Below are 14,375 nucleotides of genomic sequence, written 5' to 3'. Positions count from 1 at the left end.
AGTTGTTCGTGTGCTTGTAACACAAATCAGTTCAAATCTCAAGAGAATTAAGCTCAAATAAAAAAATACAAAAGTTCGAAGCCGAGATGTTTGCATATGTTTTGTTGAATTGAGTTCCTTCCTAAAAAACACTAAATATGTTTGCATATGTTTGCACATCTTTTCAGTACAAACTTTTAAAAAAGTTTCTTTCTGAACTTCTCAAAATTATATACATGAACTTGATTATCTTTTTAACATGTATTGATATCAGCTTCGTTGGATTTTTGTGCGTGTGCTTGTAACACAATCAGTTCAAATCTCGAGAGACCATAAGTTCAAGTTCACTAGTATTTATAAATGTTGGTTGAAGTACTAGTATTTACAAATTTCTTATAATCTCCACAGGTCGGAGGCCGTACATATTTCTTATTCCTATTGCTATAAGATCAAGTGATCAAATGCTATAAGCTCGCATGTTATTCTCCAATTAGTTCAAGTGATCATTGTTTTATTTTATTGTGTATATGTCTAAGAGTAGACTTTGTGACCTGAACTTTCTACTTACTACTTAGAGAAGGTCCCTTTTGTGGCATGAACTTTCTTTGTATTGCTTAGAGAAGGTCCCTTGGAAAAGATGACTACCTTTCCAAGTTGGATTATCCTCAAACAGTTTATATTTTGATGTGGAATAGGAAAATAGGTTTTCTTTGGAGTGTGTTTTACAATTAGAACCTTTCAGACTTCATATTCTTTGAGTATGCAAAAAAACAAAGGAAAAAAGCTGGCTACCTGCGTATAGTTTTTATAATTTCCATGGGAAACTAATATTCATGCACCTCTTTGGTGGATGTTTTGATATATTTCCTTCACGAATTGTAGTTGTCGAATGGTGTTACACAATTACTATTCTAGCATCATTGTTTATATTGTATTCTTTTAGCATTCTTGCAACCCTATTAACAACATTTTTTGTGCAGTGTTTGTCGGTTTTTTTATTTATGGACAGCTTGGGCTTGCTGGTGCAGAATCAAAGAAGGCCAGTGAGAGGTACTAGTAGAAGAGGAAGAAGTAATGTGAAAATGAGATAAATGTGAGAAGACCAAGTACAAAAGCGTGAGAGGGATTCAGATTTTTTTTCAGATTCTTGCTATACACATACCTTTGGTATGTAGATGCACTGTAATGTATCTACAAAGTATGAATGGTTAATACCTCAATGGTGCACTATGCATCTTTGGCAGTTTTTATGCATTTTTAGTCGTTGTGCAGCAATTTAATGGTGCGCTATGTACTGAAGTATGTGTTCTCAAATCCGGGAAGTTCATATGTACTTTTACATTGGCTCATCAAGGTTGTGTGCATACCATACAGAAATCTGGAGCAATTTGGCAAAAAGTATTTACATCCATTCAAACTCGAGGATACGACAAGTTCAGAGATTTTTTTTCACAAAAGTTTGGGGTTGATAATTAGTTCAAATGATCATTGTTTTCTTCATTGAAGAAAATAAAAAAGAAGTACAAAATATTTATTACAAAAATCATGAAATTGTTCAAGTCGCAAAAAAGGAAGTACATACCTTCGTTGCAAAAAATGTTCGAGTTTGAATGAAACAAAAAGAAAACATCCATCAGTTCAACTAGTGAAACCATGCAAATTCAGAGCTGATGGTGTCGTCAGTTTGGACGAGAAAACAAATCTAAAATTGTAATCCCAAAAAAGGTTCAGTTATATAAGTCCATGTCTCGACGGGAGGTCGTTCAAAACATCCGGAGATATAAGTCCACTGTTTTATTATGCAAGTTAAAAAAATGATGTCCCATCTATGAAAACATGCTCAGTACAAACACATACAGAGAACATTTCAACTACTCTGTTTTCGAACGAAAAAAATAGAATGCTCAGTACAAACATAAAACTGCGCTCTGTACTAGTACTCTATTTTGAAAAAATATCATTCAGTACAATGATATAAACCATGCAAGTTCGACGACTATGATACCATAAACATTGGAAAATTACGAGGAAAAGCCATACCAAAAAATGAGAGTAAAGTCTAGTCGAAAGCACGCTCAGTACTTCCTTTCCATCAGTGGCAATGCCCCTGAACTTGGCGTAGACTGGTAGAACTTACCGGCCCTCCACACTTGCACTGAAGACATTTAAACGAACATGAAATGAACCTCCTAGAATTTATTTTGTAAACTTTTCTCAAGGTACACATGTTTCCCTAAATTTGCAAGTGGATTTTCTTCTTTCTTTTATCAGATAACTTGCACATATAGATCTTCTTTACAAAATTATACAAATCATGGCAGCATTATCATGCTGAGATGAGTTATCTAATAGATCATGGCAGCATTATCATGTATTTATGAGACTATAATATCTAACCATCAAACCTGAGCATTATCATGCTAGTGCCCCGCACAGCTACTCAACTGCTTCATGCTATTGTCCCGCTGCTCACCAATACACTTGTCGCCTACTCACTGTCGTTGGATGTACCCTGCACACACACAACAACCATCAATTAGCATTCACAAGTTCATGTAAAAAGAACAACAAGTTCATGTGCAGTAACATCACAAGTTCACAATGAAACCTAAAAAGTTATGTACTTTAAAATACTTCATTTATACAAAATGAACTGCTAAAAATTTGTATATTGAACTTATTATAGAAATTCATCACATACACAAAAATTTATATATTAGTACCATCGCTGATTTGTTGACAAAGGAAAAAAATCTGTACTTACCCCAAGTGTCTACCATGTGAATTTGCCAAGGTATTTTTTTGGGTAAACCTTTTTACCTAGTTGTTCCTACTTCATATGAACTTCCCAACATTTTTTGTGCAGTGAACTTGCTATCCCGGACTACTCTCTTCCCCTACCAACCTAATAAAACATTGATATTTTGGTCGAGTGCTCTAGTACTGAACGACTCTCTTCCCACTTTGTCAAAACTCTCTTCCAACTCTGTTAAAACTCGGTACTTTTCTCGACTCTTGTATTTGAACTACCCAGAATATATTAATTGAACTCTTTTAAAAGCATTAAAACCAAGCGACGATGTGGCAGCTAGGAACGGAAACAAAACAAAGAGAGCTAGTGAAAACGCCCTGCACCGTTTGCTTTGGCGATGGAGCTAGGCGAACATGGCAGAGGCTGGTGGTAGTTTAGAATAGAGCGGATGGCTGCTTTTGCGAAGATTGTAGAAGGGATTCAACTTGGATGGCAGCCATCGCTCTATTTGGACTGAAAAGGATGTCACGGTTGTGCCTGGGAGGAAGAAAAGGGGTTTGCCTGGGCAAAAGGCCGACCACGGTCCCATTTACTAGAAACATAATCTGCTAATTCTCACCATTTCCATTTTTGATCATATCATGGTCAAAATGGGTTTGATCCCATTGTTCACCAAAATACTACAATGGTTCGTCATCTAAAAGTTGGCAACTATGCATCAAACGTTATAGTAGAGGTCTTTAACATTTGCCAGTGCTTGAATTATTCGAGCACCTTCCGAGTGACCTACAATGAGATAAGTTGTGAAAATGCTTATTAAAATTGATTCTACTTCCGTATTTGAGGGGCAAAAAACAAGAATAATAAGTAAAAGCAGGTTACCTTTCCTTTGTAAGATGCCACCATCAACAAAATGAGGACCTTTACACACAGAATAGCAATAGCGTTCTGAAGTAGCCGATTAGGAACCTTAGAATGTGTTACTAGTGAGTTGGAAGCAATTAAGTAGCAGGCTGTTTATAATCTGGAGGTGTAGTAGCCTCTTGTAGCCTCATAGGTCATGTATCTGCAGCACTTTCTGTATAAATTCTGTATATAGCTTGTAGTTCCTATAAAAATGCTAGATCATGATTTACTGTACTGCACTGTAATATAACGATGCACTGCACTTGATAACAATGTATGCATTGTTAGATAACGATGAAACATAGCATACTAGTCCAATTGCGACTACTTTGAATGGGCTCGATTTTATCAACGAGGACCATGTACTGGTTTAAACATTAATTCCTATTTTTCACATGTTAGTCATTCTTGCAAGTTTATTTAGAGAGGTAGTAAAACAGGTGAATGGGTCAGTACAACCGAACCAGCTAAGCTGTTTAACTCCAAATATTTTGTGGAACTGATCAGATATCATATCTTGATACATGGACTTCAGAGAAAAATGATACTCAGGACCTTCAGCTAGCGGAGGCCTTGAACTACAGCGGGTGGAGTCTGTGATCTGTGGCGTCCAGCATAGAACAAAGACAGTAGATGGCCTTTTTTCAAGTGGGGAAAGATGGCGCAGAAACGACTCTAACAACAATGAAGCATCTGGCTTCACGCTTGGAGAACTGGGGACGCTTGCGCGCCTTCTTGAGACCTGCCTTCTTCCTTTCGACGACACGGGTGTCTCTCGTCAGCAAGCCTTCTGACCTCAGAGGGACTCTGTTAGCGGGGCTGATCTTCAACAGCGCATGCAACACGCCGAGGCAGATCGCCTGGGCCCGGCCAGAACGGAGCTCTGCCGGCCACCCGGCCACGGGCTCGAAATCGGGAATCGGGGCCGGTTGCACCACTCGCTTAGGAGAGGCGAGGAGGAGGGGGCTGATCTTCAGCAGCGCACACAACACGCCGAGGAAGATCGCCTGGGCCCGGCTAGAACGGAGCTCCGCCGGCCACCCGGCCACGGGCTCGGAGTCGGGAATCGGGGATGGCCGCACCACTCGCTCAGGAGAGGCGAGGAGCAGGAGGAGGAGGGGGAGGGGCGTACGAGCAAGAAGTCATTGGAGTAGCAGTCGGGGATCTTGGGCGCGTCGTCGTCCTGGATCTTGTGAGCGCCGCCAGCACAAGCAGCAGCGCCGCCGTTATCGCCCGTGCGCCCCGGCGTCCATCGCCGCGCCTAGGTTGGGGCCTGGGTTGCCAGGAGGGGGGCGGGCGGGTGGAGGGATCGGCCGCGAGTAGCTTGGTCGGCGGCGGAAGTGGCCGGCGGAACGGGGCTCTTATTTAATCTTTTAATAAAAACGATGAGTGCAACGAAAATAAAAGCATTAGTACAACTGCTCGACTTCATCGATTCAACAAAAGGTAACAAAATAGTATTCTGTTACGCGTAACAGAATAGCCCATGTGTGTGTGTATATATATATATTGCTGTTTTAAAAATGATCATGATGCCTTCATGTCCGTATTTTATTTTTATCAACACCTCTATCTCTAAACACGTGGACATATTTTTTAATTTTGGCTTTCGCTTGAGGACAAGTGAGGTCTAAGCTTGGGGGAGTTGATACGTCCATTTTGCATCATGCTTTTATATCGATATTTATTGCATTATGGGCTGTTATTACACATTATGTCACAATACTTATGGCTATTCTCTTTTATTTTACAAGGTTTACATGAAGAGGGAGAATGCCGGCAGCTGGAGTTCTTGGCTGGAAAAGGAGCAAATATTAGAGACCTATTCTGCATAGCTCCAAAAGTCCTGAAACTTCATGGAAGTTATTTTCATAATATATATAAAATACTGAGCGCAACAAGTACTAGAGGGGGGCCACCCACTAGCCACGAGGGTGGGGGGCGCGCCCCCTACCTTGTGGGCACCCTGGTGGCCCTCCGATGCCCATCTTCTGCTATATGGAGTCTTTCGTCGAGGAAAAAATCATAAGCAAGCTTTCGGGACGAGACTCTGCTGTCACGAGGCGGAACCTTGGCGGAACCAATCTAGGGCTCCGGCAGAGCTGTTCTGCCGGGGACACTTCCCTCCGGGAGGGGGAAATCATCACCATCGTCATCACTAATGACCCTCTCTCATCGGGAGGGGGTCAATCTCCATCAACATCTTCACCAGCACCATCTCATCTCAAACCCTAGTTCTTCTCTTGTATTCAATCTTTGTATCCAAACCTCAGATTGGTACATGTGGGTTGCTAGTAGTGTTGATTACTCCTTATAGTTGATGCTAGTTGGTTTACTTGGTGGAAGATCATATGTTCAGATCCATTATGCATATTAATACCCCTCTGATTATGAACATGAATATGCTTTGTGAGTAGTTACGTTTGTTCCTGAGGACATGGGAGAAGTCTTGTTATAAGTAGTCATGTGAATTTGGTATTCGTTCGATATTTTGATGAGATGTATGTTGTCATCCCTCTAGTGGTGTCATGTGAACGTCGACTACATGACACTTCACCATTGTTTGGGTCTAGAGAGAGGCATTGGGAAGTAATAAGTAGATGATGGGTTGCTAGAGTGACAGAAGTTTAAACCCTAGTTTATGCGTTGCTTCGTAAGGGGCTGATTTGGATCCATATGTTTCACGTCATGGTTAGGTTTACCTTAATACTTCTGTTGTAGTTGCGTATGTTTGCAATGGGGGTTAATCATAAGTGGGATGTTTGTCCAAGTAAGGACAACACCCAATCACCGGTCCACCCACATATCAAATCATCAAGGTACCGGACACGAATCATATGAACATGATGAAAACTAGCTTGACGATAATTCCCATGTGTCCTCGGGAGCGCTTTCCTTCATATAAGAGTTTGTCCAGCCTTGTCCTTTGCTACAAAAAGGATTGGGCCATCTTGCTGCACTTTATTTACACTTGTTACTTGTTACTCGTTACCAATTACCTTATCACAAAACTATCTGTTACCTATAATTTCAGTGCTTGAAGATAATACATTGCTGAAAATCGCTTATCATTTCCTTCTGCTCCTTGTTGGGTTTGACACTCTTACTTATCGAAAGGACTACGATAGATCTCCTATACTTGTGAGACATCATTACCACGCGCTAAGTACAACTTGTCAAGTAGATTTGTTGTCGTCTCCCTCCTCGTGCCTCCAACCACCTTCAAAAGGGAAAATGGTTGGGTGTCGTGGCGACTACAAGGTGACATGGTCGTGGTCACGACTGCCCTATGCAACGCCCGACCTCTATTGGAAAAGGAAAGGCGTAGAAGGCACTTAGGAATGCTTAGTCATTAGGCAATTACCAAACGCTTCGCCTAGGGCATAAGCAAAAATCTAGGCATGGCAAGAAAGAAATTATTCATATTGCACCGACAGACCAAATTGGCTATCTTTCAATCACAACGGTTGATAGTTTACTCATTTACATTTAGAAACCAATATATATATATAATATCCCAAATACAACCTGGCAATCAAAATTATATGTTCGCCTAGGTTGTGCCTAGGGCATTTAAGCACCACTTAGGCGCTAGGCGAAGGTCAACCGCCTCGCTTACGCCTAGCACTTTTTCCAACCCCGGTTCGGCTACTCCTACAAGAAACGCATGTGCTCCGCCAATGACAAGTGTCTAATTTGGTAAATAATTTTGCACTCCATACTTCACACTTTTTTTGAATTTCTATGATGCATGAATGTGTTGATGATTAGTCTATTGGCGAATGTGTATGATGTACGAATGCATATTTGAATGTCTTGATGATTGTTAGTCAACTTTGAACATGTTGAAATATAAATGTCAAGATGGGTATTTTTAAAACTCGGGATGCAGGTAGATATAAATTTAGACAGAAATATTGAGACGGTTGCGGGTTTGGGCACACGTTACTCACACCCATACTGCCATGTTGATGGCTATTGCGGCCGGGGCCGGTGGAACTGAGAAAATTTCCGCTTATGAAGAGTTTGAGCGTCAGTTAGGTTTCCAGCGCACACGACCGCGCCTTAGTCTATCGTCGTGTCCAAATATCGCGTAGCTTCCGGACCTGGGCCCCCAAAGTTAACCCACCTTTGGCTCCCCAGCTCTTCGTCCTGGCCGGAGTCTCGCGCCGCCGAAAACCCTCCTCCTCCCGCCGGAGCCTGCCTGCTATCTCGGGCCGAGGGAACTCTTCCTCCTCCCACCCATCCACCCGGACGCGGTTCCTCTCGCTGTAGGCAGCCCTAGCCGGCTAGGCCCGCGCCAAGCCGATGGACGAAACCCTAGCCGCAGAAGCCGGTGCCGCCGCCGCCGCCGCCGCCGCGACGGAGGAGAAGGCGGTCCCGGAGCGGGAGACGGAGACGCTTGAGGAGGTCATCTCGAGGCATAGGTTAGCCTCCCTGACCTTGCTCTGTTTCTTAGCGCTTTAGGCTCTATTTTAGCTGGGATGTGGATTTGTTAATCGCTAACTAGTAAGCTTGTTCGCTGGTTTTGTGCGAGATGCGCGTTGGTCTTGTTGATTTACGAGGCTGCGATGGTCCTAGCCATGCGTTTAGTGATAATTCTGGTCGTGCCTGTGAGGAAACAAAGATTAATTTTTCTCATAACTTATATTAGTTCATTAGATTTGTTGTTTAAGTTTGTCCCTGGAATAAGAGAAGCTGAGAAAGATGACACTTTCATCTTAACCACTAGTAATCTTGGGTTTTGCTTCTGAGCGAGCAAGTTCACAGTTTGCAGAGCTAGCATCTTATTATGTTACTAAGGCATTTTGATTATATGTGTTTCTACACTGTTTTTTCTAGTTTTCTATCAGTGTTGCATTGAATTATCTTGGGAAGTTGAGATAACATGTGTCCCTGTTCCTAGATGGCTATAATTCCTCTTAGGCTACTTGAACTAAAACTCTCATTAACACATGAAAATAGGTCACCTGTACAACAGTGCATATAAGTTGCACATAAGGCATGCAAGTGATGTAAGCCTGACTTTTATGTCTTTCATGTAATAATTGAAACGCTAAATTTGATCTGTTTAGCGACTGGCTACATGTTGAAGGTATCTTTTATGTCCTTCATTGATGATGATTAATGAATGATGCCTAATGCCCAATATTAGCATCCTCGTTTCACATAGTGAAGTTTTAGTTAAATATAGCCGCACAATGGAAGTTTATTCTTGTTTAGATCTATTTGTATATACGCTAATGTCATAGACCAGTGTGCCTTGCTGCTAGGGTGACTGCAACTTAGCAGTACTAACACTCGGATAATTTACTCTACACTTAGCATTTAGCAGTAGTGTTTCGAGGAGGTCATCTTGAGGCATCAGTTAGCCTCCCTGACTTTGTTCTGGTTCTAAGCGTTTAGGCATTTAGCTGACATATGGATTTGGTTAATCTTAATTAAGCTTGCTCGTTGGCTTTGTGCGAGATGCATGCTGCTCTTGTTGAATTAGGAGGTTGCAATGGTCCGAGCCATGTGTTTAGTGATTATTATTGGTCCTGCCTGTGAGAAAACGAAGATATAATTTATCAGGGTTTTAGTTCACAACTTTGATCAGTTCATTATAAATTTGTCGTTTTTGTTTGTCCCTGGAATAAGAGAAGCTGAGAAAGATGACATTTTCATATTTACTACTATCTTGGGTTTTGCTTCTGAGCGAGCAAGTTCACAGTTCCATAGAGCATCTCATTAGGTAACCAACGCATTGTGATTATATGTGTTTCTACACTACCTTTTTGGAAACCAATACGCCCGGTTTTGCATGACCGATCAACGGTTGAGAGCCTGTCACGTGCTATGGACAGGTGCAGCATGTTGGCGCATTATCTTAACCGTACTAGTTTCCCTATCAGAGTTGCATTGAATTATCGAGCGAAGTTGAGATCACATGTTTCCCTGCACCTAGATGGCAATAATTCCTCTTACGCTACTTGAACTAAAACTCTCATTAACACATGAAAATAGGTCACCAGTACAACAGTGCAGTGCATGTAAGTTGCACATAAGGCTTGCGATGGAAGCCTGACTACTATGTCTTTCATGTAATAAATGAAACGCTATATTTTATCTGTTAAGGGCTTTTCACAGGAAACATACACCAGATACATGTTTCAGGTATCTAGGAGTTCCTTCATTGATTGATGATTAATGAATGATGCCTAGTGCCCTACTATAAGCGTTCTCATTTAATAGGGTGAAGTTTTAGTTAAATGCAGCCATACAGTGCAAGTTTCTCCCTCTTTAGGTGTATCCGGTATATGCTGCAGTATGTCATAGACCAGTGTGCCTTGCTGCTAGGGTGACTGCGACTTAACAGTAGTAACATTCGTTTCTGTACAGGACTACCCAGATTGCTTTGACAGTGGAATATTTCATGTGTTGAAATACAATAGTTAATTCTGTCCAAATTCTAAATTTGAGATAATATCATGTAAGTTATTTGCCATCAACTGTCTTATTTTAAACCAACTAATTTGAAGGATGATGGATGATTTTGTTATTAGGGTGAGCACTTGTAAGAGTTCTTGGCTTAGCTTTAGTTAATCTGTTGAAAATTGAAACATGTCAACAATGAATAAATAAATGTGATTCATTTTGTTACTTTGTTTTCATTGTTAAATTGTGCTTGTGTAGCTCACGTCTCATCCTTAATTTATTTTCCTGGTATGTCTAAGAACGATTACTTTTTATATATGTAACAGGAAGGAGAAATCCAAACTCCAGGATAAGGAAACAAGTCTGAAGAAAGCAGCTGCCAAAGGCAGCAAAGCTGAGCAGAAGGCCAAGAAAAAGCAGGTCGAGGAAGAGATATCGCGCCTCTCAGCTGCATTAGAGGCGAAACATGCTGCAGAGCTTGCTACTTTTGGGTACAAACCCGCAGAAAGCTCTGAAAAGGGGAACCTCGACACATTGGTGAAGGCCATAGCTGGCGTTTCTGTTTCTAGCAATGCAGATTCTGCGAAGCCGGGGAAGGCTGCAAAACGGCGAGAGAAAAAGGCAAAGGAAGAAGCTGCTCGAGAGCAGCGAATTCAAGAAGAACAAACCAATCTTGTCAGTGATCGCATGTTAGAAGACGGGAAACTTGGAAGGAGGCTTGAGCCCTTGGGGCTGACCATTCATGAGATAAAGCCAGACGGCCATTGCTTGTACCGTGCTATCGAGAACCAGCTGTCACTCCATTCCAAGGGCACTACACAGTACAATCACCAGGAGCTACGGCAAATGACAGCCAAGTATATGAGAGAGCATGCTGCAGATTTCCTCCCATTTTTCCTATCGGAGGGCAAAGCCGAATCTGGACCAGACCCCTCGGAGAGCTTTGAAAAGTACTGCGAGGAGATGGAGTCCACCGCTGCTTGGGGTGGGCAACTCGAGCTTGGTGCTCTGACACACTGCCTAAAGAAGCACATCGTCGTATACTCTGGCTCCTTTCCGGATGTAGAAATGGGCAAAGAATACAACAAGTCAGGACCAGGAGGTGACCCTAGCATCAGGCTTTCCTACCACAGGCATGCCTATGGCCTCGGCGAGCACTACAACTCGGTGATACCCACTGAGTTATCTTGAGGCAGGAAACCAAATGTACTTGGCATGTGTTTATCCATGAGAAGTCTTTCTGGTCATTCTCTGGTTGAGTGTACCAAATCATAGAATATGTTTAAATGGGATTTTACTTCCCAAACAATTTTGCCTGTAAAACGGTTTTGTTTACTTATTTTGCTGTGGCTGCGTACTGTGTTGACTCTTCTCATCAGCTATAGTATGTTTCCTTCCTATAAATTACTGATATGCATTTGCCTCTGTACTTCTTGTTTGCTTACTTATAGAAAGGCAAAGGCAATCAGCATTGTCATCGTTACTTTGGGTTGGTAGCTAATTACCAGCTTCTATTTGGTTCAGTTTGCTGCAATCAGAAATCATAGATCGGCGGGGACAGTATCTTGGCTCCTGGGAAATCATATGCATGATCCTGGACAAACAGTAAAATTGTGAAAAGTAGTTTAAAAATTCCGAACATACATGTCCGTATCTTGATAAAATTACATCTACGGTAACTGAACTTATCTTAGGGTTTAGTTTGGTCACTGTATTCACGAAACATGAAGTTACGGTCACTGGACTCGCTGAACCGGGTTAGCGTATGGTAACTCGTATCATTTCGGCTCGTATTTTGCACACGTGGACGTATTTGACCCAAAAAACAGTTTGACTCGCCACCTGTACTTCCTCCGGTCCTTTTTACTCTGCATATTAGGTTTGTCCGAAGTCAATCATATCCAACTTTGACTAAGTTTATATAAAAAATTATAGACATTCACATAACAACACCAATATCATTAGTTTCATCTTGGAATATATTTTCATATTATATTTATTAGATATTATAGATGCTAATAATTTCTAATATAAATTTGGTCAAACTTAGCAAAGTTTGACTTTCGGCAAATCCAATGTGCAGAGTAAAAAGGACCGGAGGGAGTACATGACACGTCCATTTCATAAAGAAGTGAGCGTGGACGTATTTAACCCAAAAAACGGTTTGACTCGCCACCTGTACAGGACACGTCCATTTCATAAAGAAGCGAGCGATCACTTTCCTAAAAAAAAAGAAGCGAGCGACCACGGCGCAGTTTTGCATATTTCCCCCTGCCCATTCGGGACGGCTCGGCTTCTCCCCAGAATTCATATCACCGTCTAAGGAAAGAAAGGGGAGGCGATCGTGGGAGGTGATCGGCTAGGGTTTCGTCACCGCCGACGGAGCCATACGCCGATGGAGCGACGACGGCCCGCGGGTTCGCCGACGAAGCGAGCTAAACATGGTGCCTCGTCGCCGCGCGGAGGGAGACCCACCCCCTGTCTACAATAAGCATCTCTGAAACTCTGAAACCCTCTGTAAAACCCCCAACCCTTCTCTCTGAAAGTCGTTAATCTCACGGTTTAGATGGTGCACACTTGTATTTCCTTTTAGATAGTTGATATTATTGCTAGTGTTTGTTCTAGGGCTTTTGTTCTGCTAGCGATTTTTGCTTGTTAACCTAGTCATTAATATCGTTCTGTTCATGTGCAGAAACAATCGACTATGCATCGAATTTCAGTCTTTGCATCAATTTCGATGGTTATTTCCTTGGAGTTGGTAAAAATCATGCATATGTGAACGGAAAAAGCATATGGTATGATTATGTTGAGGGGGATGCACTGACTGTGGATAAGTTGAAAGATTTAGTAGAACAAGTGGATATGAAGTTCAGGGAAGACTACACATGTATTACTGTGCCTGGGAAACCAATGAACGAAGGAAGCCTTGTGAAGATAACTTGCAATGACAGTTGTTTGAACATGAGGGCACATGTGACATTTGGACACAAGTACCTGCAGATGTATCCTGTACAGGTGGCGCTCACTTCTTTATGAAATGGACGATGTGTCCTGTATAGGTGGCGAGTCAAATCGTTTTTTGGGTCAAATATGTCCACCTGTGCAAAATACGAGCTGAAACGGTACGATTTACCGTATGCTGACCCGGTTCAGCGAGTCTAATGACCGTAACTTTATGCTTAGTGAATACAGTGAATACAGTGACCAAACAGAACCCTAGAGACAAGTTCAGTTACTGTAGATGTAATTTTCTCCCGTGTCTTCTATGAAATGGCATATATTGTGATCTGAAAAAGACATCAGTAATATTTGACAAGCCAGTATTCTTTTGACAGGTACTCCCAACGTATGAGCGATGAAACAAATGTTGGAGATAAAGGAAGAACAAACACCAATGCAGGTAAATGGCCACATCTCACATAGCTCGAGGCCATTGTGGCCAAGGCAACCATGGCATGTCACGCAAGTTTCAAGTAACCTCATCTAGAAGCAAAAGTTTCAAGTAACCATGCTGCCTGCAGTGGCACTGCAGAAGCGCAGACTATGCCATCATGCATGCATGTGTATAGCTGAAGCTGGCAACAGAAATGCAGGTGCTGCACTGATGGACAAGGTTTCTGAGGAACATTCATGTGATTTTTAGGGCATGCGAAAGCTGATGATAACATGCAGATTATGGTGAAAATCAAAAATACAAATGACCTAGGAAACAACGGCATCTTAGATGCATTTCAATCGCTGGTCTGAGATCTCAAGGAACCAAAAACATTATGCCTTCTATCTCGTTAAGTCGGCAGAATCTGAAGAATGATTCCTATTAGACGTATGATAGGAAGTGTTTCCCTACTAGTAACCTCTTTTTCATTGTTAGAGGTGTGACTAGTCGTCTAGTCTACCGCTACCCTAAAATGGGCCTAGCTCTCGCGGTGGTCCTCATCCGGGTCGTGGTGGCCACCGAGGGGCATGTTTACGCCGTCAATGATGGCGAAGCTACAGCATTGCCGTGTGAGACATGCAACACAGGCATACACACATGTGGCTCCAAAACGATCTGTGCCAGCTTCACTTGACCGCTGGAGCTGACCGTAACTTTCACTCTCCATCAAACATGGAAGGTTCCAGTTCAAAAAAAAACATGGAAGGTTCTGAAGACTATTCCATGACAAGTACTAGGTGCTCAGTCTTTTTTTTCCTTCAGATGTTTTTTTTTAGAAAAGGAGGTCTACATCTGGGAGATGCATACGACCACTTTATTGATTATTCTCGAGGACCTTATAAAGTATTACAACAATGTGCCTGAATCCATCATCTTGGCAACATA

General features: G+C 42.0%; 1 protein-coding gene across 1 annotated transcript; it reads left to right on the top strand.

Annotated features, from left to right (window-relative positions):
- Positions 1-7,723: 7,723 nt before the first annotated feature.
- On the top strand, positions 7,724-11,426 carry LOC123102373 (OVARIAN TUMOR DOMAIN-containing deubiquitinating enzyme 5). Its single transcript, XM_044523703.1, has 2 exons — positions 7,724-8,064; positions 10,381-11,426. Exons 1-2 carry the CDS (start codon positions 7,946-7,948, stop codon positions 11,243-11,245), a joined length of 984 nt encoding a protein of 327 aa, XP_044379638.1. The 5' UTR covers positions 7,724-7,945; the 3' UTR covers positions 11,246-11,426.
- Positions 11,427-14,375: the final 2,949 nt, after the last annotated feature.

Source organism: Triticum aestivum, chromosome 5A, assembly GCF_018294505.1.
Source record: "Triticum aestivum cultivar Chinese Spring chromosome 5A, IWGSC CS RefSeq v2.1, whole genome shotgun sequence".
In the NCBI taxonomy this organism is placed as follows: Eukaryota; Viridiplantae; Streptophyta; class Magnoliopsida; order Poales; family Poaceae; genus Triticum; species Triticum aestivum.
This window is presented reverse-complemented; position numbering and strand designations above follow the sequence as displayed.

Bases quoted from the DNA above. Each gene is read 5' to 3' on its own strand.
- LOC123102373 (XM_044523703.1), top strand. From the start codon at position 7,946: ATGGACGAAACCCTAGCCGCAGAAGCCGGTGCCGCCGCCGCCGCCGCC. The intron at 8,065-10,380 runs GTTAGCCTCCCT...TATATGTAACAG, and splicing joins GAGGTCATCTCGAGGCATAG to GAAGGAGAAATCCAAACTCC.